The 24875-nt window shown below is 31.2% G+C and overlaps 2 protein-coding genes across 16 annotated transcripts in view; both read right to left on the reverse strand.

Annotated features, from left to right (window-relative positions):
• Window positions 1-1792: 1792 nt before the first annotated feature.
• Window positions 1793-19922, reverse strand: Dlg5 (MAGUK family member discs large 5). Of its 7 annotated transcripts, XM_071999597.1 has the most exons (14): window positions 19798-19922; window positions 19044-19149; window positions 18410-18427; window positions 17872-18019; window positions 17397-17745; window positions 16881-17300; window positions 15447-16535; window positions 14805-15369; window positions 13422-14528; window positions 12233-13256; window positions 11899-12140; window positions 11551-11780; window positions 11155-11374; window positions 1793-11074 (listed from the first exon to the last, which is right to left on the reverse strand). In XM_071999597.1, the coding sequence occupies exons 2-14, from the start codon at window positions 19084-19086 to the stop codon at window positions 10968-10970; spliced, it is 5562 nt and encodes a 1853-aa protein (XP_071855698.1). In that variant the 5' UTR covers window positions 19087-19149; window positions 19798-19922; the 3' UTR covers window positions 1793-10967. The 7 variants fall into 7 exon arrangements, with proteins under 7 accessions (XP_071855698.1, XP_071855699.1, XP_071855694.1 ...); XM_071999598.1 differs by having other exon boundaries at window positions 14235-15369; XM_071999593.1 differs by having other exon boundaries at window positions 11974-12140; window positions 13422-15369.
• A 938-nt stretch (window positions 19923-20860) lies between these two features.
• LOC139985281 (rap1 GTPase-activating protein 1) overlaps window positions 20861-24875 on the reverse strand; it is a 261298-nt gene continuing 257283 nt past the window's right edge. For all 9 annotated transcript variants that reach the window (XM_071999599.1, XM_071999600.1, XM_071999604.1 and 6 more), the window contains 2 exons: window positions 23985-24827; window positions 20861-23915 (listed from right to left, as the gene is read on the reverse strand). In XM_071999599.1, coding sequence (XP_071855700.1) covers window positions 23754-23915; window positions 23985-24827 — 1005 coding nt within the window. In that variant the 3' untranslated portion in view covers window positions 20861-23753. The remainder of the gene's footprint in view (window positions 23916-23984; window positions 24828-24875) is intronic.

The following is a 24875-nucleotide window of genomic DNA, read 5'->3' on the forward strand; positions in this document are numbered from 1 at the left end:
GGTATTTTTTAACTTATTTCCAACCACTGTTAGTTTTTATTGATATTAATGATAAGCAGTACCTACCTACTTTTTGTGTACGTATAAAGCTCTTACGTAATTTTACACAAAAGCTTTGAAATATTTTGATTACAATGTTATAGATAATAAGAAAATTTCAAATACAATAAAATTTTGTTGAATTTCGTATACATGTATATAAATATATGTATATGTAAAATAGTAATTGATATAGTTCATAAATTACAAAGTAATACTATCCCTTGTGAATCAGAAGCCACTTTTGTAGAAGTTCAAACAATAGACAAGTTCTCAGAGCATTAGTATTACGATTGATTTGTATAATATCATTAAATTTTATTATATCTCATATCACTGTTCTGAAATTATTTTTAATTACGTTAAAGTTTATTTGTATTATATCTCGTAGAAACAGTTTCTACACAAATGATTATAATTGACAGTATTTACTGATAATTCGATTTATACTATAATTAGGCTTTTAGATTTATTCGTTCACATAATTTGTTTACGATGTACAAACTAAATCGAACAGTATGGCTACGCTTTGAAAATAATTCAAAATTTGATGTATTACTACCTTTTAGCTGGTTCAGAAACTTCACTTGTTAAAAATAAAACTGTTACGTTCGACGTAATTTTCATGCTCTATAAACAGAGGATCATAATTTTACTCCTACATTATAGTAGTTCAGACTACTATTGTAAGTAGTTCAGACATTATTACACGTTTACATTCTATTTACATTCTGTAAACTTATTATCTTAAATTAACAATCTTATTTTATTTTATAGTATTCTTATCACAATCAATAATATTGATTATATGACCTACTGAGGACCTCAAGACCTCGAGTTTAAAAAACATTGCTGTTCAACACAATATTTATATGCACGAATAAAAATAGCATCACGTATCATTCGTCCATACTAATTGCTTTAAAAAAGTGCTACAAAAGACAGATACAATTATAATAATAAATTAATTAATCAAACACAATACTATACGTATATACCTATAAGATAAACATTCTTTTCGTAAAATAAATTATTAAGAAATGAAAAGAATAAAAATATTTCAATGCAACTAAATAAGATGAATTACAAATTATATCTTGCAAAATAAAATTACACCGGCTTTTTTAAATAATTTAAAATTAAAAATTCTGAATTTTTTATTACGACGATATTTGAGTACTAAAAATTCGAATCATAAAATTGCAATAGGCTTTTTTAACAAAAATTTAACATATATTGGGTTATATATCCCTTACGTTTTAAACAGTTTGGTATATTACAAATTATTTTATGTAAATAGCGAATGTTAATTTTTTGTCATTCTTTTGCCAAACAATTTTTTAATTCATCTTTAGTGTTTATTACGTATTTATCTAAATTATAAAGCTTAGCAATAAAAATTGAACATAAGTTTGAATATTTTTATAATCGATCGCATGTTATAAGTCGGAAGAGAATTATGAATATTGGCAGAAAAAGCTATTCAAAATTATTTTCATACAAAACAAGAATCCTTTACTAAAATTTCTTCAAGAAAAAATAAAAATTTGATTTCTCTAGAGATAAAGTGGAAAAATGAAAATAAGTACTCCAAAAAAGCAAACTTCCGATGAAACGTGATATCAGTGACGTACGGGTGTTTTATGAAACATATGTATATAACGTATATGCGTTACAAATAATGATATATGTAAAACAATTATTATTCTCTATTAATTTCTTACTTGAATAAAAGAGAATTGATGAGAGAAGCTTTCGTGACAATCGACTTTATTTCCTTGCTCTCCTACATAAGACAACTTGTACGTTTTACAAGAAAGAAGGCTTACAAAGAATAACGAACGTCGATACGTTAATATTTATTATATGGGCGTTCGTGTGTTGCTGGAACAGTCTCACAGCAATACCGATACATCCCTTATATTATACATATTAATCAGAGTGTCACATATACATATATATTATAATATTACAAAGATCGCCGACGGTCCGCGTATCGTCGCGTTGCAAATATATGTATGTACATATCATATAACGCATATATATATATACACACACATATATTCAATATATGTATTTATATGTATATAAAGGAGATGCTTATATAAATAGAAGTATACGTATTTATAAATTACGGGTATTTATAACATTTGGTATCAAAACCATTGCAAAAGAAACGGAGGAAATTGAATGATACAATACAGTTTTTTATATATTATTATCGTAACCAAGGAATTCTACGGTGTTCGATAAATTAGTCGCATGAAAAACAAAGAAAACATCTTCCATGTTCATTATTCTGCTAGTAATTATAAATAGATTACGAATTACATAGTAGATTGTTTAAGATTTTTCTTTCTCAATATACTGTAGTCTTGGGTTTATTATTAATTTTGATACTTTGTTGTCGTTTAAAAGAGAACAATTTAAATTACGATATTAATTATTATTACCATATGCAAACCTATAAGAAAAATTTCTGTCATTACTCATGAATTCATATTTTTAGGATCAAATTGAAGCTCGTTCTGTTTTCTCATTGAGTTTCTGTAAAACTCGAATTCTATTAACTAGTGTTTAATTGTTTTTTTTTTTCAAATTTCTTAATCGTCTAGATTTCCAGAGGTCTACGAATCCATATTGTATATTCGAAATTTTTTAATAAAATTTAATTTATTATAATTCGGTTACCATACAAATCGTTCTGATCTTAAGGAATTAAAAGTTTTATTCATACCATGTGATTTTTATTGCAATTTTTATCGTATTTGATAATTACGATATTTCTTTTTTCGTTATTAGCTACGATCAGATAATACTAATTGGCATCAATATGGTATTTAGTTGTTACGGTTAATAAAAGGTTTCAAAAATAATTTTCACTAACCATGAAAGTAATGTTGCAGTTATAATCGTATACATTAGCATTCAAATGTGATGAAAATTCGTGAAGGTTTGGTAAAAAATATTTTCGGGGCAGTCAACGCGTGGCAGGAATAGACACAGGAAGACTTATTTTCTTTCAAGGGAACGGTGTAAAATTGGACATTTGAAGCATGTACTTAGTAGTTATATCAGCTATAAATGCTGAGCGGCAGCTTGAATTTTATTTAAAATTCAAGCAAAACTCGCGCTGTAAATCGGATTCTTTTCAACACGTAAAGTCAATGTATCATCTATTTGTGAAATTGGTATAAGATGTTACGATAATATATCGAATGTGTTGCCAGATGATAACGTAAACGTATAAAATAATTGATCTTCTAAAATGTTGAATTGTTTCCTTATTACAGAATCGCACTTTTTATAAAATTATATTACGTTTTCGCATTTTACGTAATATGTGATGACAACAATTTTTCAAGAAATTTAAAGTTGACTATAAGAAATAAAGAAATAAAATTAATCACGTTATGTATAATATTCTCTTCGTATTCGAACGAATAATTAGCTCCAATAACAACGAACAACCGTTCCAATAAATATTGCATAAAAGTCTTGCAATTTACTGTCATAGAACGTTTTGATATTCGGAAAATTTGTCGAACCATGTACTAAGTTCTACCACTAATTTCGTCTCTCGGTACATTAAATACGATCGGCTACCGTCTGAGCGTATACACCAATTCGTATAAAAAATATTTGCATCTCAGTATAATCGCAAATTTCATGCTGCTTATACGTGTCGATATATATTGATCACAGATTCTCAAATATCCTATCCGTTCGATCCTGATAACAAAAAAAAAAAAAAAAAGGAGAAAAAGAGAGAAAAAAAAGATGCTACAATCGCATAATTGTATTACACTGTTAGTTATCAAGCGCGATAAAAATATTATATTAATAATTGTGCACGCATTCACTGTTAAAGCTTACGCATACAAAGCACATTGGTGGGAAAGATCGAATGACGATTACTTGAAGGATTTATACAAATGTACATTACGTTGTATTAGTTTATCAGTAGTGTAAGTATTGGACGTCTTGATTACAACCTTCGTGATTAGAATTAAAATGCGAGAAATATTTTGAGTGATTGATAAATACTCTCAATAAAATATCTCTTCCTCCTTTTGTTTGTTAACCATTTTTCATCTATACGATATAAGTATGAGTAAATAATATAAAATTCAATAGAAATATAAAATGTAAAAATATATAAAATCTTTGTATTTTACGTGCAATAAACAAAACGATTCAAACATGCTGGATAATTACTGAGATAACAAGAAAACACGTACTCTGAAAATAAACAGACAAGTTTATTGCTGACTATGTAAGAATTTAACTATAAATAATAAATAGTTGAAGAAGTAATAACTTAATAAGGGCACTTGTCGTGCGGAGTTTCGTGTGAGTAAATAAGATTTCGGTATTTTCTTTATGGAAGCATATGGAAAACTGCGTTACCAATCAAAATTAAACTGATCCTTAAAGCTCACTTAAAGTAATACGAAAACTTTCTCTTTATACAATCCATGATACATTACGCACAAATATGCTACATATGTATATACAATACATTTATAAAACATAATATTATATCACTATAATATTACTAAATAATATCACTTAATATTATTTCAATAATATTGCATTAATATAATATTATTTAACAAAAAATCATTTACAATCAAATCTCTTGAGTTTCTTCTTAACTCAAACATCCGTTTATGAACAATGTTTTTACAAGACGATTTTCCCACCACGATGCAAATTATTTATCTATCTTTTCTCCATAATACGTTTCATACGTATATTTTTATTGCATTGCAAATATTTAACCTTCTCTATGCATTAGCAGTATAAAGAAACAAAAGTTAAATAAATATTTGGCAGTGAATGCGTTTATAAACAAACGATACAACCATATATTCCGATTTTTGCTTGTAAATGGAGACCTCAACAACCTATGAAGCACAACGTTTTCTTCTTTTAGTTATTCAAATTGATAAATTGATCAATGTCTCATAATTCCATTACCGTCAAAATAGACACAAATTTGATAATTGATTATTTTATAAATCAGTCTAGGTTTATCTGCACTTAGTAACTATGTATACAATTCCATTTCAATAATGCACTCTGTGTGTGTAAAAACGTAGAAATGTGATTATCAAAAAACTAGAAACGTCATTCTGTAATCTAACTTTTATAAAATTTGATTTAGTCTGAATTTCTTGCATTCTGATATTATGTAATCATTCATTTTGTAATCGATTAACGCATTTCTTTTTAACAGCCATAAGTAGTACATTTTAAGAGTCAGTATTGTTTGTTTAGTTTTCCTTAACTCTCTGATCGCAGAACATTTTACTGTTTTCCTCTTGAAAAGTCATTTCTTCAAAAACGTTTTCAAACAATGGAAAAGATCAAAAATTTATACCATGAAAAATATAATAATATAATCCATAAATATTTCAAAATTTACAAAAACTTTATCTCTGCACAATCAAAGAGTTAAATATAAAAATTAAGTGTTATCATCGATAAATACTCTTCACTGAAAAATACTCAAATCTAATTTATCTACGCTCGCAACATTGTTACATTTGTATTTATACATATTATACGTTTCCTTAGTCAAAAGAAGAATAAATTTTACTACTGATGAGGTAATACTCTGATTCAAAGACGGTTCTACCGATGAGGAGAGACGAATAAGACACTTTGCATGCCCAATTAATAAACTTTTCTGTTGTTCATCAATGAATTCTCTTTAGATTCTCTTCGAATTTACCGAAATCCTAATAATCTTCATTATCTCAATAAGAATCAAAATACATACGTATGTTAACAAAAGATATGTATACACATAGAGATATAAAAATTTCAAACCATCCAATATCATAGTTCCAGGATATGCACAAGTGCTTACGGTCACATTGACTGATAAGAGAATATTCTTAATATATGTGTATAAAAACTAATGTAAGAAATGTGTAAGAACAAACAGCACCAAGTTGATATTATTACATTATACATTCGCGAGCTCTATTCGCTAATTTTTCAATGAGTATAAGAATCTTATTGTTTCAAAAAATATGCTGATTAAGAAGAAAGGCTACAGACAAATTAAGTGTGTTTGATTTAGATCTATTAAAAATTTTGATATTTTTGCCAATTGATATCTATAATCACTTTTGTAACAAGATAAAAGACTCGTAGAATACTTGAAAAATATACAGATATGATAAAAGTTTAATAGAATTGTTAATATAATAGACTCATATGTTCTCATAAATTACAAATTTAAGATAAGTAATTTGTTTCTTCGATATTCATCAAATTTATATAACCATATTGATTGGATGATAACGATTTACGATTGTGGAAATTTGGAAGACAAAAGCAAACAATGACAATACTTTTTATTATAGTAAGTCATTCAGTAAGTATTTCAGCATTTTGCGTTTCAAAAGTAACATTTTTAATTGTATCTGAATTAAAATTGAGATTTAATTGCAATTGAATTTTTTAATTAAAAAAAAAAATAGTTTTTTAATTTTTAGGAACTTTTATATGATAAAACATCTAAATTTGTTAACCTTGAGTTTAATTGAAAATATTTGAGATAAGATAAAACCAGAGAAACGAAACATAAGAAGAAATGAAACATAATGTCGAATGTGCTTTTAGTTAAGTTTAGAATAAACTCTTTTCAGTGATAATGCGCAATGTAATTGTTACGTACATCGTTATTGGTTAAACAAATAGTGCGATACAAATAGAATAGGAAACCTATGGGGAGATAGCGAATATAATGTCGGACACAATGATATTAAGACGATAAAATTTCGGTTGGAGCATACAAGTGATACTGCGAGGAGAAATTCGTTATAGAAAATAGAATACTATTGAAGACTAGTCGCGATTGTCGTTTGAACAAATCGCTATTAGAATCATAAATCATCGATCTGTATCGCGCATTTTTCAAACCCAATCGTCAGGCTTTGCTTCTCGTCTAAGTAATATATCACCATAAACGCTTCAATGATTGCCAGTAATTAATGCTTCTATTATCGTACATTTAATTGCTTGTTAGTGCACCACTCAGCACGTGTGTCAAATACTTTTAGAAACATTTCGAGTGAATAATACTTACAAACATATATAACTTATTTCCTTGATTAGACAAATTCAAATACGCTCTTTTAAAAATATATTAAACAACAAATGAATAAATGAATGGTAACATTAAATAATAACAAATTTCTTTGTTTCATAAGTCCAATGGTCATTAGAAATAAGTAATTTGTAATCTGAAATAAATAAAAAGATATAATTGCATTCTAGTTTCATTTTAGTCCGTTAAAAAGTAATAAATTTAAATTTTTCATGAAAAACATACTTTTATAAGTTTTTATACATTTTTAGATAATATATGGAAAATATTTAGAATTTTTCATTCAAATTCAAACCACTCGAAATTCTATCGAAAAAAGTGTACATCATACATCCTTCGTTTATTACGGACGTATTTGCGCGTACTAGTGCTATATATGTGGGTATTGAATGGTTCAGAATCACGTGCTTATGAAAAATAGTAAAAGTGCGTAGTTAAATATATATAACATTTATGTATATGTAAGTATTGCCCAAAATATGTATGTATATGTATAATAGTAATGTAGAAGGATTGTGAAATTGATATGTTATCAAAGCTGTAATGTTATATGTATCACAGTGCTGTGATTGAGAATAATCATAATACAAAATTAATCTTTTCTCCCTCCTCCTTTGATATTGTTTTCTTTTTCTTTCTTTCTCTTTTTGTTATTTTTGGCATTTCACTTCGCCCTCGACCTATCTTAATTTTTCATCTTGTACCGCACAGAAATTATGTTTAATTTAAATATCGATAGTTTCTGTTTTTTAAAATAGGATAGTTGTAGACGTATCAAGCTATGGGAGAAAAGAAACCTTTTAACTCTCCACAAACGAATCTTACCCGTTATACAAGATTCTCATGTAAGGTGAGAGTTTTATTGTTTCGTTCCATCTAAAAGATTATTCAATATGACACAATTGCAATAATTAACAAAATTTTATGAAGTTACGGTTTACTCTTCGGTTACATTATACTTAATTTTAATTAAGAAATATATTACTTAAGGCGCGATTTACGATTTACGATTTACATATACTAAAAAAAAATATCTATATATTAATGTTTTGTCATTTTCTTTTTAGAATTAAGTATCTCAATCGTGTTTTCGTCAATTCAACATTGAAAAGAAAATTACTGCCATTCTTACAAAAAATAAACAGATTTGTTATAATTTTCAATTAGAACAATGCCGAAATAAATTAGGAAAAATAAAATCGTTATAACAAAAAAATATAATGTATTACTCTCATAAGTATTGTATGTTTGTAATATCGTCATATAAAATATGATTAAGATTGTCGATTTAAATAATTTACTCCACCTTACAGATGTATAACGTTCAAGATTCATATGTGTGTACAAATATATGCAATATATAAACGTACACACACATATATTATCATATCCTCTCTACTTATTAAAAGAATAAGAATTAAATATTCTTTCCCGAAAATATTTTGTTATATTAGTTCGCTAGTAAATTTCTAATTTTAACGCCTAGATTGTCCACGATAGCCTTTCAAAGAGTATTTACCTTGGGTGCGAAATACAATAATTCCTTGTTATTATAAGCTGCCAAGTGTGTACGGCACTTTTTATAATTCATAATTTTTCCCCTTTTTCTTTCTTTTTGAGCCTTTTTTATTACGAAATTCGTACCGATGATTTCGCAACGTATCAAAAAGTATATATCTACACTTCCGCATTAAGCATATCGACGCTAACGATACGAATAAATTTAATTGTAACCCTTATGAATTAGCATAATATTCTTTTAATTTTTGGTCTCACTTTGATAACTTACGCCTAAATATTGTCTTGTTAGAAAACTAAATTTCTGTTTTACAAAAAGCAATGTTTAACGTCATTTGTTTGTCTTCCACTCTTACTGGATTCTTTCTGTACGTACAAATTGTTACTAAACTTGATATTCGATATTCATCGATATCATTAAAGAACGTAAGCCTCTTTCGAAATTAGAAAGGCTTCGTTTCGAACAAAAAAAGATTATATATTTAAGTATCGAAGCATCGTTACTAGACTTTTACGATAGCTATTTCTTTTAGCTATTTCATTTAATGTACTGTTAATTTTTTCTGGTAATATGTATGTATGAAACTTGTATCTACATCCAGATATTGAAAACAATATACAAGATCCCGTTATATTTATCAAAATGTTTAAGAAGAAAGCAAGAAATGGCAATTTAAATATAATTTTAAGATAATAACAGTAAAAATTATTTAAAAAATGTATGTCGTCCTTATGTTTAAAAATGTAATAAGAAATATGTACTGAATTCTGAATGTAGATACGTAATGATACGTACTCGCATTTTAAATGTGTTCAAAAATATGACTGCACCTTACAAAGCGTCTTAAACTCGATTTAAAAACATTACAGTGTAAATTCGTAAAATAATTCGAACTACAGAAGTAAAAAAGCAGTAACATACTTCATCATACGTTTCGTTACGAGCGTTTTATATTGAGTTTCTCTGTATTGCGGATATCTACTGCTTATTATCATTTCAGATATTTACAAATTTAAAAAATGACAAAAACAATCCATTTTTTGTCAATTCCGTATTCAATTTCTTTACATTTTTTTAATTCCTCGACCTACGACATTAAAATTTTAACCCCTCAAACCAATTGCTACGCAACTTCAACAAATGGATTATAAACAGTTTTATAAAACAATGACTAAAGTATCATCACTTAAATTTAAGCATACAATTAAAGGATTCATCTAAACTAAAAATTAATAAACATATAATCCATAAGTTTCATAAGTAAATTATATACAAATAAGTAACCTCTTTTAATTTATAACATCCTCTGTACAATAATACTAATCACGCAAAATTATTCTGTACAACGAAGTGATCTGAGGGGTTAATAACATCAGCCAAGCAATGAATGGCTGAGACTTATTTACTAACTAATGAACTTTACATTTATCCACCAAATGTTTTACGGGCCACAATACGATGAATATTTTTACTTGCTACATTAATTCATTTATGGTCTCACGCTAATTGCAATAGATAATTTTCACATTGTTGCATACCTTATTAGGAAATTATGATCGATCGAGGTTCGAAGCAGCAAGCAAAGTTTTCAACTTTTATGAAGCATGAAGAATAATTCTTGCACATGTCTGTTGATTTAAGGGAAATTAAATGTTGAAACTACACTATGCTGATTTTTTCCATAAAAGCGAAATATTGAAATGTAATATATCAATAGTGTCATTTTCATAAGGAAAGTAAAAATCAGGGAAATTAAAGTTGAAAATATAAGATAGAATTTGTATAAAATGTACTGTTTGTTTCTCTTCTTTTTTAACATGAATGTTGACTGCATGATATGTTTAAATATTAAGATTTTTATATGAAGTCTTGTTTATCTCGTAATATTTTATAGGAAATGTCAGTATTGTTTAAATAGCATCAAATATTTGCTGAAATAGTGAAATACTTATTAAAATACTTATGACAAAGCTTATTAAAATAAATTGTATAATTTGTATCAAACTTCAAAGTAAAAGATAAATGAAAAAAGAAAGAAAGATAAAAAAGACATTAAAAACTTTGCATAATTGCATTACAATAACGAAATAAATAAAAATAATTAAAAAGATCGTAGTAATGGAACCATAAAAAGAAAAACCGAAATTCTTGCATACTGTCGTGACAAATAAGAGACCATAAATAAACAAACTTGTAACAATTTTACAATCGTACGACGTAAGGGCCCCCTGGTGGAATTTAGATTGATTTCCACTGTGGTTTGTGGGGACCCCCCCTTAAATGTCAGGGAGGTCCTCTAGGGACCCACAGCGCTTTGCTTTGTTCTTCATCTACTGCAGCTTTTACTTGAGTACATATGTACGCGACATTTACTCCAGCTGGAATTACAGCTGAAATGCGTGAAAGTTGTATCAACAATAATGCAACAAATTCACATAAAGTTGCATTTTTATTTTATAAATATTCTTACCAGAAATATAATGTTTATATTCAGCTTCCAATTTTAATGCTTGTTCATACATCTCCTTGGCCGCTTTGGCACTAACTTTATCGCTTGGGTATCTGGAATCTTTGACTTCCTTTATTTGTTTGGTACTTTTAAATTTAATCAACAAAACTATAGGATAGATCTGATGTCGATGAAGTCGCTCGATCGACGCAATTGATACGTCCAATATGCAATGAGTATTCTATAAATAAATATGTATCAACAAAGTTTTAATAAAAGGTAAAAAAGAAATAAAAATAAATTCGCAGAATTATATAAATTTTAAATGATCTACTTTTAGGTGTTTAACCTAGTGTTTATACGCTTACTATAAATAACGTTATCAATATTGTATAGGCATTGGATAAAAAAAGATACCTTCTCACAGATGTCCTTGACAGCTTGTACTGTGGTACACTCGAAATAGCTTCCTTTTTTTCTGTAGTCCACATAAAGCGAATCGCGCAAACCTTGTTCGAGCGTCGCTTGAGAACAGTGCATGGCTTCTGCGAGACACCTAGTGAACTGCCCTGGAAATTCTTGTAATAGTTTTGTCACTACACATTCGCTTAACGGTCCAATGATCAACACAGGTCTTAAAGCTGGATCTGCATAAAAATAAAAGTATAAAAGCGAATTCAATATTCCGATAGAATGAATTAAATAATGATTAATGATAAGTAATAACTGTGTATTAAATAAATATTTGATGTAACAAATATTTACAATCCAATCTTTCAACGCGTTGATAACTTGCTGGAAGAGTTTCTTCATTTAGTGTTCCACTATCACTATACCAACCCAAATTTACTCCCGTAAGATGTGATAATTCTTTACTATCCCTACTAGAAGAACGTTGATGTTTCTTTCGACGAAAAAAGCTTCTTCTTGCGCTCGTGCTGCCTCTTCTAGTAGTATCCGTTTCTAAATCGCCTAATGAACGTCGCAAAAGCAGTTCTTCTTCGACCCTAACGATATTATGGATATATATGAGATATAATAGAAATATGAAACATAATCTTAAAAGAGATTAGTTCAATATTTGATTTCCCCAACTTACTTGAATTTGCTCGGAATTATACCACAAGTTTGTCTTCTTCCAGCTTGATCAACTATCCAAGCTCTCCAATGACCCGGAGTACCATTAAACATTGTATTATCGACGTATAAAATATCATCTTTACTAAACCTAAGTTGTAGGCTATCTCCAACTTCGCCTACTCGATCGAACATTGCTTTCACATAAAAACTGTCTCCAGGTTTATCCTTTACTTCGTTATACCTTTCAGGTACATATTGAGCAATCAGCGTTACTTTATCTGCTGGTCTAGCCAATTCTAAAGCAGCTTGTTCTGCGGTTGCTTGTCTGAGATCAACACCATTATATTCTAGGATACGGTCACCCGGACGTAATCCTGCATCTTCCGCGAGGCAACCTGGTTGTACCGAGTGTACGAATATTCCGACACCATTACCACCAACAAGGGAAATACCTAAATTCGAACATTTCCTTGTTTCGATAAAAAGATACCTCGGTTCACTTGGTGGTGGGCTTTTACGATTTTGTTCTTCTTGTGTTGGACTTCTTACAGTTGCATTTTGTCGTTGCAACGTGGTCGCTACATTAAGCTGTGCGCGTGTAAGAGTATTAGCAGTACCACGTAATGTATCAAGAGTTGCGGAATTACGCATATTATCTAACGTAGCTGAACTACGAAGTTCCGGTTTCCTGATATTAATATCCAAAGATGCTGATGCTCTAATTTCTCGTTCTCTCTGTTGCGTACTTGGTACTTCCAATGAAGCAGAATTTCTGATATCTCTTTCTCGAATTGTACGAGGTGGTTCTAAAGTATTTGAAGTTTCGCGCATAATAGTCAAGGTATTGGAAGTATCGCGTATTGTACTTAAACTAGTAGAAGCGTCACGTTCAGGTTCTGAGCTATCCAGTGACTCAATAGTTGTTTTTCTAGGAGCTTCAGGGCTATTACATGGAGTGGGTGATCCACTACGACTACCTCCTTCAGCACCACCAGCTTCTGATGAACTCGAAGAAGCAGAGCCTTCTTCTAACTCATTGTATTCTAGCAAAAAGAAGTGACATATAAGGGTGATGTTACATCAAGATAAGAACCATGCAATAATGATAAATAATGATCACGTTTAATAAGAAAGGTGCAAGAAGATTTGTATAAAGTGCAGCTTGTGATAGGGATATTCTACTTTTTCTAACAAAACACTGTACTCACTGTCTGGACTGTACTGCACCAGCATCGTAATGGAATTACCGCACTGACGTAACACATTGGCAGCAAGTTGATAAGTAGCACTCCTCATATTGATACCACAGACTTCAAGCAACTGGTCACCGATTTGAAGACCGACTTGAGATGCTAAGCTGTGCTCGCTAACAGTGGAAACGAATACACCGCCGCTCTCTAAGCAAGAAATTTGGATACCCAAAGGTTCAACTGACTTGTCTATATGAACTCTGCGAAGTTCTCCAGGTGCTGGCCTAGGTTGAGAGTAGCAATAGTCCGGCATGCTGGACCGTTTATTGCCACTACTTCCTCTGACAGTTCCACCAGAGCTATTTCCGCTACCGGTACCAGGACTAAGTACTTCCACGTGGAATGTTGGCATCGGACTGCCTCTTTCTGAAGTTCTTTCTATACTGCCAGTAGATAATTTACCCACACTGCTTTTTGAAGTCACACTAGGATTTGATGGTATTCGAAAACGTTGATTTTCCTTTTTTCTTGGAAAAGTTCCACCTTCGTAGCCATGTGTGTACGCTGGTACGTCGTATGTAGTGCCAATCGGTGGAGCGCGAGATTTGTGGTAATGCAAATCTACAGAGGGTGTGTGCAAATGCCCAAATCCTGTTTGCGGGCCGGGGCTATATGAAGGTTCGAAACAATAAGATCGTGCATCGGGTAGTCCTATTGACTCCCCGGACTGTGCAGACGGCAAAGACGGCGGGGAAGGGTATCTCGAAGGTAAAGAATTTTGTTGATGGGGATGCGGATGCGAATGCGTATAGGGAGGAAATGAAAAATTACCAGTCAACTGCTGTCTCGTGCCGCTAGTCGACGAAGTTGATGATCCAGCCCCGGAATAAAGTTGAGATTGCACTCTATTATGCTGTAGTGTGTCTACTTGACTCTCGTTGCTAGGAGTATACTTTTGCGTTCTTTTCTTCGAAAAATATTCTACATCTTTTCCCGTATTTCCAGACTTCACGGAAAAATCGATGCTAGTTTCAGATGGTGTCAGCGTAGAACTGAGTCTATTTTCCGTATTCTCGAATTCGGTTGCTGGTTTCTTATCTATCGGGATATCTTTGAACTGCACCACTGGAGTAAAGGATTTCTGACTAAATAACGGTCCAGTTTTAAGGAAATTTGGTAATGGTTTTTCTACAGGTTTATAAACCGTATGCCGATTGTTCATATTGGAAAAATTGGTTAAGGGTATAGGATTAGAAATACGATTATAATTATAACTTTCATACTTTGGTGGTTGATTAAGGAGTACACTTAAGGGCAACCTTTCTTTTGTCTTACGTGGATGTAAAATAGTACCAGTACCATTTTGAATCAGAGGTCCACCTCTGGCTTTCGGCCACGTACCTCCATTTTTCTCAACCTTTTCGGTTCCGCGTCGCTTACTTCGTTTCAGTACTCCATTATTCGCTTTCTTGTGGTAGCTCTCTATTACTGAATCTAATTCCGCTATTGCATCTTGCTCTTGCTCAAAAGTATTTGGACTCGAGTTGCGGTGTCGTTTCTTCTTCTCCTCCCGATCTTTGCTATGTTTACGTCCTCGTACTATATCAATCTTCTCTCGTATATTGTCCCAAGCATTGCTAATTCCACTTGGTTTTTCACCACTAACGGATTTCGAAACTTTGTAAACACTTCTATCACCAAAGTTCGAAGCAACGTGTCTTCTTTCATAATCGTCCGATGGAATCTTTAACAATATTCTTTCTTGTTCTGTTTGAGAACAACTATTCACCATTTTTTGTTTCTCAGTACCAAAGCTACCATCAATGGTCATAGTTTCAGAACTAGTTGCTGAAGGCAATGGTATTCCTTTCAGAGTCGTAATAGTTAACACATCCGTACTTGTATCATTCAAAGTTGCCATCGCTTCGTGGCTGGAATTAATGCCTTCCATTGGTTTACTATTAATCTATAGAAAAAAGAACTATATTAATATTCAAAAGGAATAAATAAATAAAATCAATACAAAATATGTATAAGACATACATTTAAAACTCTATCTCCAACAGCGAGGTTGCCATCTTTAGCAGATAAACTACCCGGTGAAATCTTCGAAATGTATACTCCAAGCTCCAAAGAAATACCATGAGGAACTGAACCAACAGGCAATTGCGTTGTCCTTAATGACCTTCTAGTTAAACGCCGTCTTCTTATCGTTAATGTAGCTGATCCCACCGAACAGGTACGTAAAGTTTCCATAATTACACGCGTAAAAACAGATGTACAATCTACATTGTTTACTCGCATAATGCAGTCATTCACTCTTAATTTACCATCAACAGCACTTCCTGATGTTACTTGAGCAACATAAATTCCTGTATCGTTTGGATAATATGGATTATCACGACCTCCAACTAATGTCAATCCCAAATCACGATCAGAATCTAAGCAAACTCGACTAAGATCCAAGTGAATAGTAAGAATTTCCCAGTCACTAACATCAGTATCGATCGCCGAATCATGTGCATGCGCTAAGCTTTGTGCAAATTGACTTGCTCTTAACGCATGATCACCAGATTCTATCTTTTCTTTGAGATCCTTTAATTCTTTCGATGCTTCGTTCCGTTGCTTTTTAATATCATCAGAATCACGTAAAGCACCCGCTAGTTCCGAAACAGCACGATCACGCTCTTTTCTTAATCTATCGCAGAGAGTTCTAATACTTTCCCTTTCTAAAACTATTTTATCCCTTTCACTGAAAGCCCAATCCCTTCTTCGTTTTGATACTTCTGCTTCTTGAAGGGCTTCTTCGAGTTCTGCTTGCAATTTATCAACAGATTTTCTAAGTTTATCTAATTCCAAGTTAGCTTGATCCAAGTTATCCATACGTTCCTTATCCCGTTTAGTGTAATCTGTAGTGTTATTTTCTCTTTCAGCTTCTTTGTTCGAATTATCTCGTTCACGATTATATGAGTGTAATTCCATACGATTTTTATAATCCCTGTTTGAGCCTTCAGAATAATCACCAAACTTTTGGCGTAATTCGTTACATTGTTTTAAAGCATCGTCTCGATCTTGCAAAGCGGATGAAATTTCTCTTCTTAAAGTTTCAATTTGATAGGATAAAGCTTTTTTCTAAAAATAAAGAAAACAGATATTAAAATACAGAACATTAATTTAAAAATAGTACATGTTGTAGCAAGTAATGTGCAGTGTATAAATAACTAAAACCAATACAAAATCTATGAGAAGAAAGTAATAATGAGCCGATTATTGTACTTAGTAATTTCTAATATTATACTGATATTGATATCGTGTTTTATAGCACATTTAAATGGTTAAGTAATAAATAAACATATATATATATAATAATAATATATTATTATTATTATTATTAAATTTAATAAAAATAAATTTATCATTGAGTTAGTTACATGAACAAATTAATTGTTTTTTTATGACTAATTTAAGAAAATTTACCTCTTCCATAAATTGTTTATTCTGATTCTCTAAATGTGTAATTTTTGTATATGCTTGTGTAAGATCATCACCAAGTTTTTCCATTTCTTTATGCACTGTATCGCGCTCGCCCATAATTAAACTGTATTCTTGTAATGCAGCATTTCTTTCTTCTGTTAATCGTTTCATATCCTTACTAGCTTTCATGCGTAGTACCATTGCATGATTAATTTCCTTCACTGCTTCTTCGTGTTGTTGCTGTACTTTGGCTAAGGCTTCACGATATTCATTTCTTTCCCTTAATGCAATATCCCACTGCCTAATGGCAGCAGTACACTGTTGTTTTAAACCATTACGCTCACGAACTGCGCTATTACGTTCTTGAACAATTTCATCATATTGTTTTTTTAACCTGGCAGCCTCTTCTTGAGATAATTCCAACTATATTGAACCGAATATATAAAGTTTGCATTACAAATAACTCTTAATATGTGCATATATGTCTTAACGTTCTGTAAATTAATATTTTGTACATACCTTATTAACGGCCGATGAATGCGATGATATTAAATCATCGTACCGTTTCCTAAGGGCATCGTACTCGTCTTTAACGGCTTCATATTTTCGAAGCGCAGATAGATAGTGCTGATTCATAGTGTCGCTATTACTAGCATCAGAAACAAGAACTTCTTGATTTTGACACCTCAATTCAGACACTTCCTTTTGCAACGCTTGGACTTCCCGATCTAAGCGTTGCTTGTCATTTACTAAATCTCCATATTTGCCCCGCAGTGCGGAACTTTCTTGTGACGTTGCCTCTAATTGATTCATGACTGCTATATGTTGTCCCCTGTAGTATTCCAATTCCTTCATAGTATGTTCACACCTGCATTTTAAAGTACTTCATTAATTAAATGTATAATTATTTAAATTATATTTGCTTTGTACAAAACATCAAACACAATATCACAAACAATTAAGCAATACCACATTAAACAAAACCAAGACAAACCGTCTTATAGTATCGGAGTGCTTATGCCTAAGTAGCTGAAGCTGATGCATGGCTTGATCACATTGAGCTTGCAAACCATCATAATCACTACGACATTCAGGCCCACCAACAGGACTGCCAACACTGCCATAGCCTCCACTATCTCTTTCTGCATGCCATACACCCAAGTTATATCCAATAATGCAAATTGCAAAACAATAGATACAATGCAATTAAATATAATTTGTGTATTTCTACATATAAAAGTAATATCAGTGCAACAAAGTGTGCATTAAATTGAAAATAGCTTATATTAAATGCTTTTGTGTCAAAATTTATTGTATGTAAGGATATAATTTTAATTTGCTTCACATAAAGGTATAATCTAGATTAAACACACATCTTAACAGAATACATAAAAAGATAGTAATATAACTTGAATACTACAGTAAATGAATAATTTGCTCATTTTAGATAAATTCTCTTGATACAGAATAATTTGATACACAACACAATTTGATTGACATTAATTTGTACTTTATTCACATATTAATCTTACCCATATTGAGTGCTCCATCTGCAAAAAAACAATGAACAAAAATGTAAGCAATTGTAAGTATAATATATGATCCACTATAAATATAAAAGTGAAATGACTATATTTATACAAGTATACACTATGTTGTTACAATTGGTAGAACAATATAATCAGAGGTCTAGCTAGCTTTCACCAGGAAAGAAACTCTATGTCACGCATGTAAGCATCATGATTCACTGTTTTTTGCAAGGTGAAATTATAAATACTCTTTAAGTATCCCACACCTACAATGCTCCATTTATTCAAGAACTATAAAACTATGTATTTAAATTATACATTACATTATTTGTCCAAAATAAAATTTGGTACTACTTTCTGGCAATGAATTTTTGTAAAATGATATAAATATATCAAATATTATATTATATGAATGTTTACATAAAACTGTCTTTTTTCCATACTTAGATATAGATAGAATATTGCTGCTTCCATTATTGTTTCTTTTGATGTAGAGTTTAAAATTAAAATAAACCATTTTTTAATAGCATTGAAATTATTAGATCAAACTTTCCATTTAAATCTGTACCTATAAGAGTGGACAACTAATACAAACAAATATTAACATGTAACATAGAAAACTAAAAACTATACTCACCACTACTTCCAGCACTATCCAAGGAAGACGCACCAGAAGCCATACTCTTGATTCATCGAGGATCTACCACAAATATTTCTCTAGCAAGGTACGTGCTAGGTATTGCCTGGAAAGTATCCATGCGCTGTACTTCACGGAAGAGTGAACCCTTTGTGAATTACTAAGAAGTAGCCTTCGGGATGACATTATGGCTATGGTCTAAACGGTGCATGGCTCTCATCAGAGGGATGCAACAGTGCACCTGGCACACATACACACAGAGTAGCTCTTACTCCAATACAGACACGTGCCTGGTAATATCGAGACTTTTCATGCATCACTTTTTTCCGCGCGGTTACTGATACGGGAGAAACAACGGGTAGACGTATGTTTTCTGAATGGACGTAATAAATTAATCTACGTTTTGCTGATGTGTCTCAATCTTTTGAGACCGCGTCGTATCCGTTTCTTTTTTTCCTGTCAACTGCGAGGTTATTGATTCTCGTACGCAAGCGAGTCCAGACAAGTATCGATCACCGGCTAGCTCATATCTAACAAACTGAAAACTTGTTATCACTGTAGAAAAAAAAGGAGCCAACAAGCCTTTCAGCAGTAATCTCGATCGCGCACCTCTTCAGATAATCCATTAAGTCGTTCGACAACACTAAAATCGACACAATTTTCACTGATTTCGACTGTTCAGATCGCCACAAACTGCGCACCGTTCATCCCAAAGCGACTAATGTCCTGATATTAACGATAATTGATCGCTCACCTGCTACACCAACGAACCTGACAATTAGCCATTTTCATTCCGCCACTACAGTCTGTTTCGCATTGTCGATAATAAACATACTTTGTGGACGAGCTTGTTACTTGTGGCGCTAGTATCCATATAAAATCAGTCGATTATGTCGTTTAAAAAGGCTCATTCTAGAATACTCATTCTATTAATGCATTCCTAAATAATTTTATTTAAGACATGCAATATGTTGTAGTATTTTATTCATTTTATTCATGAAATGATAAATTCATTTATATAAAATATCACTTTTATTATACCACCATTGTTGTTGTTAAAACCAAGTTATCTTAGGAGAGAAAATTTTTATTTTCACGTATTCACTTATAATTAGAAGAAAAATAAATATCTATGTATTATTTTGAAATTTTGAAAGTATAATTTTAATTAAAAAAAATTTTTTAGCAAGATTAATATAAAATTAATTAATTAATACGAATTTCAGAAGTTATATATTTAAAGCAATACATATATGATAATATTTACTCCGACATCAACAAAATTGAATTTGTAAAATATGTATGTATATACATACGTAAATACATAGTTACAGTATAACACCATATTAACCACCGATCACCTCATTTTCTTCTGTAGCACATTTTCAGCCGAAAGAAAGAATTGCGACATCGATTATTGTATGCAGAAAACCATCAGTGACAAAAAGAAGATACAAAAGCTACTGAGATTTTTAAAAAATACAACCTATCTTCTTCAAAAACTATAAATATTGTCTCTATAGATTCAGTAGTTGATACGACTTAAAATAAATAAATGACAGAAAATTAATAAAAAAAACCGTATAAAAATAACTTTTTGATTATTTAAATATGTTTTATCATAACAAAAAATCATAAACGATTACAAAATTTTAATTAAGTTTATCGGCAAAAATTATATTTGTCGGTTTTATATTCTACTAAAATATTTTATCTATTTTTATATAATAACGATAACTGATAGAAAATCAGTAATAGATATATTTAATCCTATATTAAGAAGTATTTTACATACATGTAATAATAATTACAAACAATTGGTTTAAATTATTTTATTTATTGGCGAACATCATTACCACTGATTTTCAAGTTGACAGTTGTGCATAGAAAAGAAAAAAATATGCGAATACTTACACCAGTCATAAGAAATATATACTTTCGTGTCATAGTGTCAGAGAATAATAGTATTCGCAGTTTTGTTAGATAGATTTGGGCGATTAATATTAAATACAAAATATATATTTATAGCAGTAATATTTTATCTCTCTCTCTCGTTCGCACTCACACTCTCTCTCGTAATATAATAACACATATCTCTTTGTAATATAGATAATCTTTCTTTGATTTTGCAAGGCCAGCATAGAAATCACACTAGAGAATGGTAAACACAGTTTTTTTCCTAAATTTTAGACAAAGAGACGCTCTCATTAGATGACCCATTATTTAAACGCAATTCACGTTATGTACATACATTTGTAAAAGTAATCTCGATTAATTCCGAGCTCTTCATACGTAAATATCAAATTTAATACGCAGTAATAAAAGTTTTTGAGTACCTGCACTGATCTTTGACAGTGAAATACATTCTATTAAAATCGCTTTTATGTCCTGTAGCTTCAGATTTATTTATTGTATGCATATGTGTATGTATGTGCGTGCTTTCTTCAAATTATTGAATGTCTGTGGTTTGTAAAGAGATATTCTAAGATTCAAAATAATTGTAATGCACAGTTTCTGATATTTGAGATGTTTTGTTCTATAAATTTCACGAAACCAAATATTCGACTGACCTACTTCACGCTCATTCTAAAAGAACTTTGTAAAAATACATTGATCGTAAACCGTATAAAATATACCGTGTGTGCTCATCTTTACGACAGTTAAAAATAGTACTACTGGAAAGTGTTCGCAGCGATTGCTATTTCTTGTGTATCTTTTGGAAGCTTCAGTTTCCTGAAGATCTCAGCCGGCATTACAAAGATCATCATTTCAAGTAAATTCGAACGTAAATCATCATAAAATATGTTTGGAGACGTAGTTTGCTCTTTATAGTGACGATTTTTCGATGAGAAATTTTCATTTATATACCACGATTCTCTTACATATAGGATAGAGATTTTCGTGGATAGAAGTTTTCCGAGATAAGCAATGCAAGTAATTGAAAAAATTGTATCGTATCGCGTAAATTGCAAACCAGAAATTTCGTTTAAAATGGAAAAATGTGATACACTCCAAAACGACATTATACAGGCAGTGATAATCGTAATATGTCTGCAAAGTATTTGTAAAGACATACAAAGATTTATTGAAATTCAGAAGAAAACTTGTACTTGTAGAAAAAACGTTTGCTTGAGGAAAGTATATGCTATTTTTATACGCAGGTTTTAGAGGCAAATATCGTATGAAAAGGAATGTAGAAAACTAAGAGAAGTAGATTTTACTATGATAAACTTTGGTATTATATATGAGTGAACTTTCATGTCCCTCTGTCCTTTCTTTCACAACACCCTCGATCTTTCTGTGTAGAAAGATAGTCAATTATTTACAAAAGAAGAAAGAATGCTATAAAGTAAAACGAGATTAATAGTAATAATAATAGTAATAATAATAATAATAATAATAATAATAATAATAATAATAATGTAATAATAATATAGTAGTTGCAATGATCATAATAATAATAATAAATCATATTAATACCATTGGTGAAAGATAATGAAGAAAAGGGTGCATAACTAAGCAAATTAAATACACTTAGTTTACTTTGCGTATTATAACAATGAATGATAATACGTGTCTTACTCGCATGTTACTGACACATCGATACATCATGTGTTATTAAACAATTTGGTGCATTTAAATCATTATAACCGTTAAAACGGCTAGAAAACCTAATCTTATTCTAAGTCGGCTAATGATGCCGTAAGATTAACTAACGAGGTGTTCTCATGTTTCCTAAAGTTGTTTTGAACTAATACTAAAAAACTAGTAATGGTTTCGGTAAATTCACCGCGACGAATACTGTAACTAGCGATACATATCCTTGTTTCAATGTGAGACGTCAGAAATATATCGAAAAAACACATATTTCTATAGCCCATAAGCGTGTGGACACTTATACCAGTCACTTTAGATCGTATTATGGGACAATGCGCAGTTGTCTCATTTGAAGACGGTACGAGAACTGTAATTGTTGCTTTATATATGCATATATATATATATATTATATATGTATATATATATCATATATCATATATATTATATATATCGATCTCGATTTATGCACATTTAATTATTACAGATAAAATATGTTATATTAATTTCTGTATATTTACTCTTGATTCGGAAACTAAGTCTAAAGGCCATTTTACTTTTTATTCTAATCTATCTATTATATAATGACAAGATGTACCTACTTTTTTAAACATTCCTATTGATATTTATGTGTTGCGTGTGCTTGTGTGATCATTTATTTGTATCTATATTGACTATTAGAGATTAACTTACACCTACTAATAAATTAATAGATAAATAATATTGTTAAAAGTCAAACAAATATTTCTACAAGTAACAATTAGCGTCTACATTGCTAATATTTCGAAAGACGCATCACTATAGTTATATCGCAAAACATTTCCTCTAAATATTCTTCACTGACCCGTCCTTTCGTAATATACAGTGTTTGTATCAATTTCTACCTAAAGAAGTTCAACCACAATGTTACAACATAACGTAAAGCATTTCTCAATTGCGAGTTTCAAACTCTTTGCAAACTACTTCGGAAAAATTTCTTTAGAAGAAGCAATTCCGAAAAAGTACGACGTATAGAGTTTTCAACTACTGCACCTAACTAATTATTAAAATCTAATAATTGCAACGGGAAGTTTTATTTGCCGACAAAGGCGTATTAAACGTATCTCAAAGAGATCTTTAAACGGTAGACGTTTGCTGATTATTGTTATCCAATGGAATACTCGTCGAACATTCTTTCAACATTGCTCGCAATCGAAGAATTTCTTTTGAAGCAGCCGCAAGGTCGGATTGTAACTGAAGTTCCTTTTCTCGTAGACGTTTTATATCACGTTGGCAAGTCTATAAAATAGAATTATACTTAAATCATCGCAACAAAACATAGAAAATTTCATATCTTTACATACGTACCACATTTTGCCTCAGTAAATCTAACTTATCGCATTTAAGCCTAGTGACTTCCATTCGTAAATTTTCATTTTCTAGAACGCCATCCTTAGTAGTACATCTTGCTGTATCATGAGTTTCAGCTGAACTCATTGATTCGAGACCTGTATCGCTGTCGGGATATACAGCTTGGTCTAGCTCCAGCTCGCTATTTAATGAGCTATCGTCACTTTCCGAAATAACACGCTGTGTTGTTTCTGTTTTCTCGCATCGCTCTTGTTTTCGTAAATTTTCGTGAGTCAGTCTTTGAACAGATGATACAGAAGTTTTGTCCACCAACGTCGTGTCATTGCTAGCACAAATTGAAGTAGTAGATTCTCTACGATCAACTTCATCTTGTTGCAAGGTGGCCAAACTACTATCTTGATTGTCTGTATTGGATAAACTACTATCCTGACTTCCTAAGCTAGGGCTTCCACGTTCTGAATCTCTTCGAAGGGTTAAATCCGGAGAACCTAAGGGACTCGAAGGTTCTACCGAACGTTTGCTACTAATTTTCGTGGTCGATTGTCGATTGCTTGGTGGACTGGGCTCTGACTGGCCCTTTTTTGATAATTGTTGTGGTACGCTCTCCGTCGAGGCATTTCTAACACGCGATATTAGCGCCTTTCGAACGGTATCGATAAATCTAGAACCACTTCCACCGCTACCAGATCCTGATGCATCACTTGCTGTTGGGCTTACTGGGCAATTTCCTCCAAACCCCATACCGGCAGCTCCTAAGCCGATCGCTCCACCGAGAAATTCTGCAGTCTTTGCTTGTAATTCTTCCGTTAAAGATTCTAACAGAGCTGATCTTGTTCTTAGCTGTATGTACAAAAATTTTATTATTAGCGTTTGATTTTCACTATTTAA

The sequence above is a fragment of the Bombus fervidus genome, chromosome 3, assembly GCF_041682495.2.
Source record: "Bombus fervidus isolate BK054 chromosome 3, iyBomFerv1, whole genome shotgun sequence".
Classification (NCBI taxonomy): Eukaryota; Metazoa; Arthropoda; class Insecta; order Hymenoptera; family Apidae; genus Bombus; species Bombus fervidus.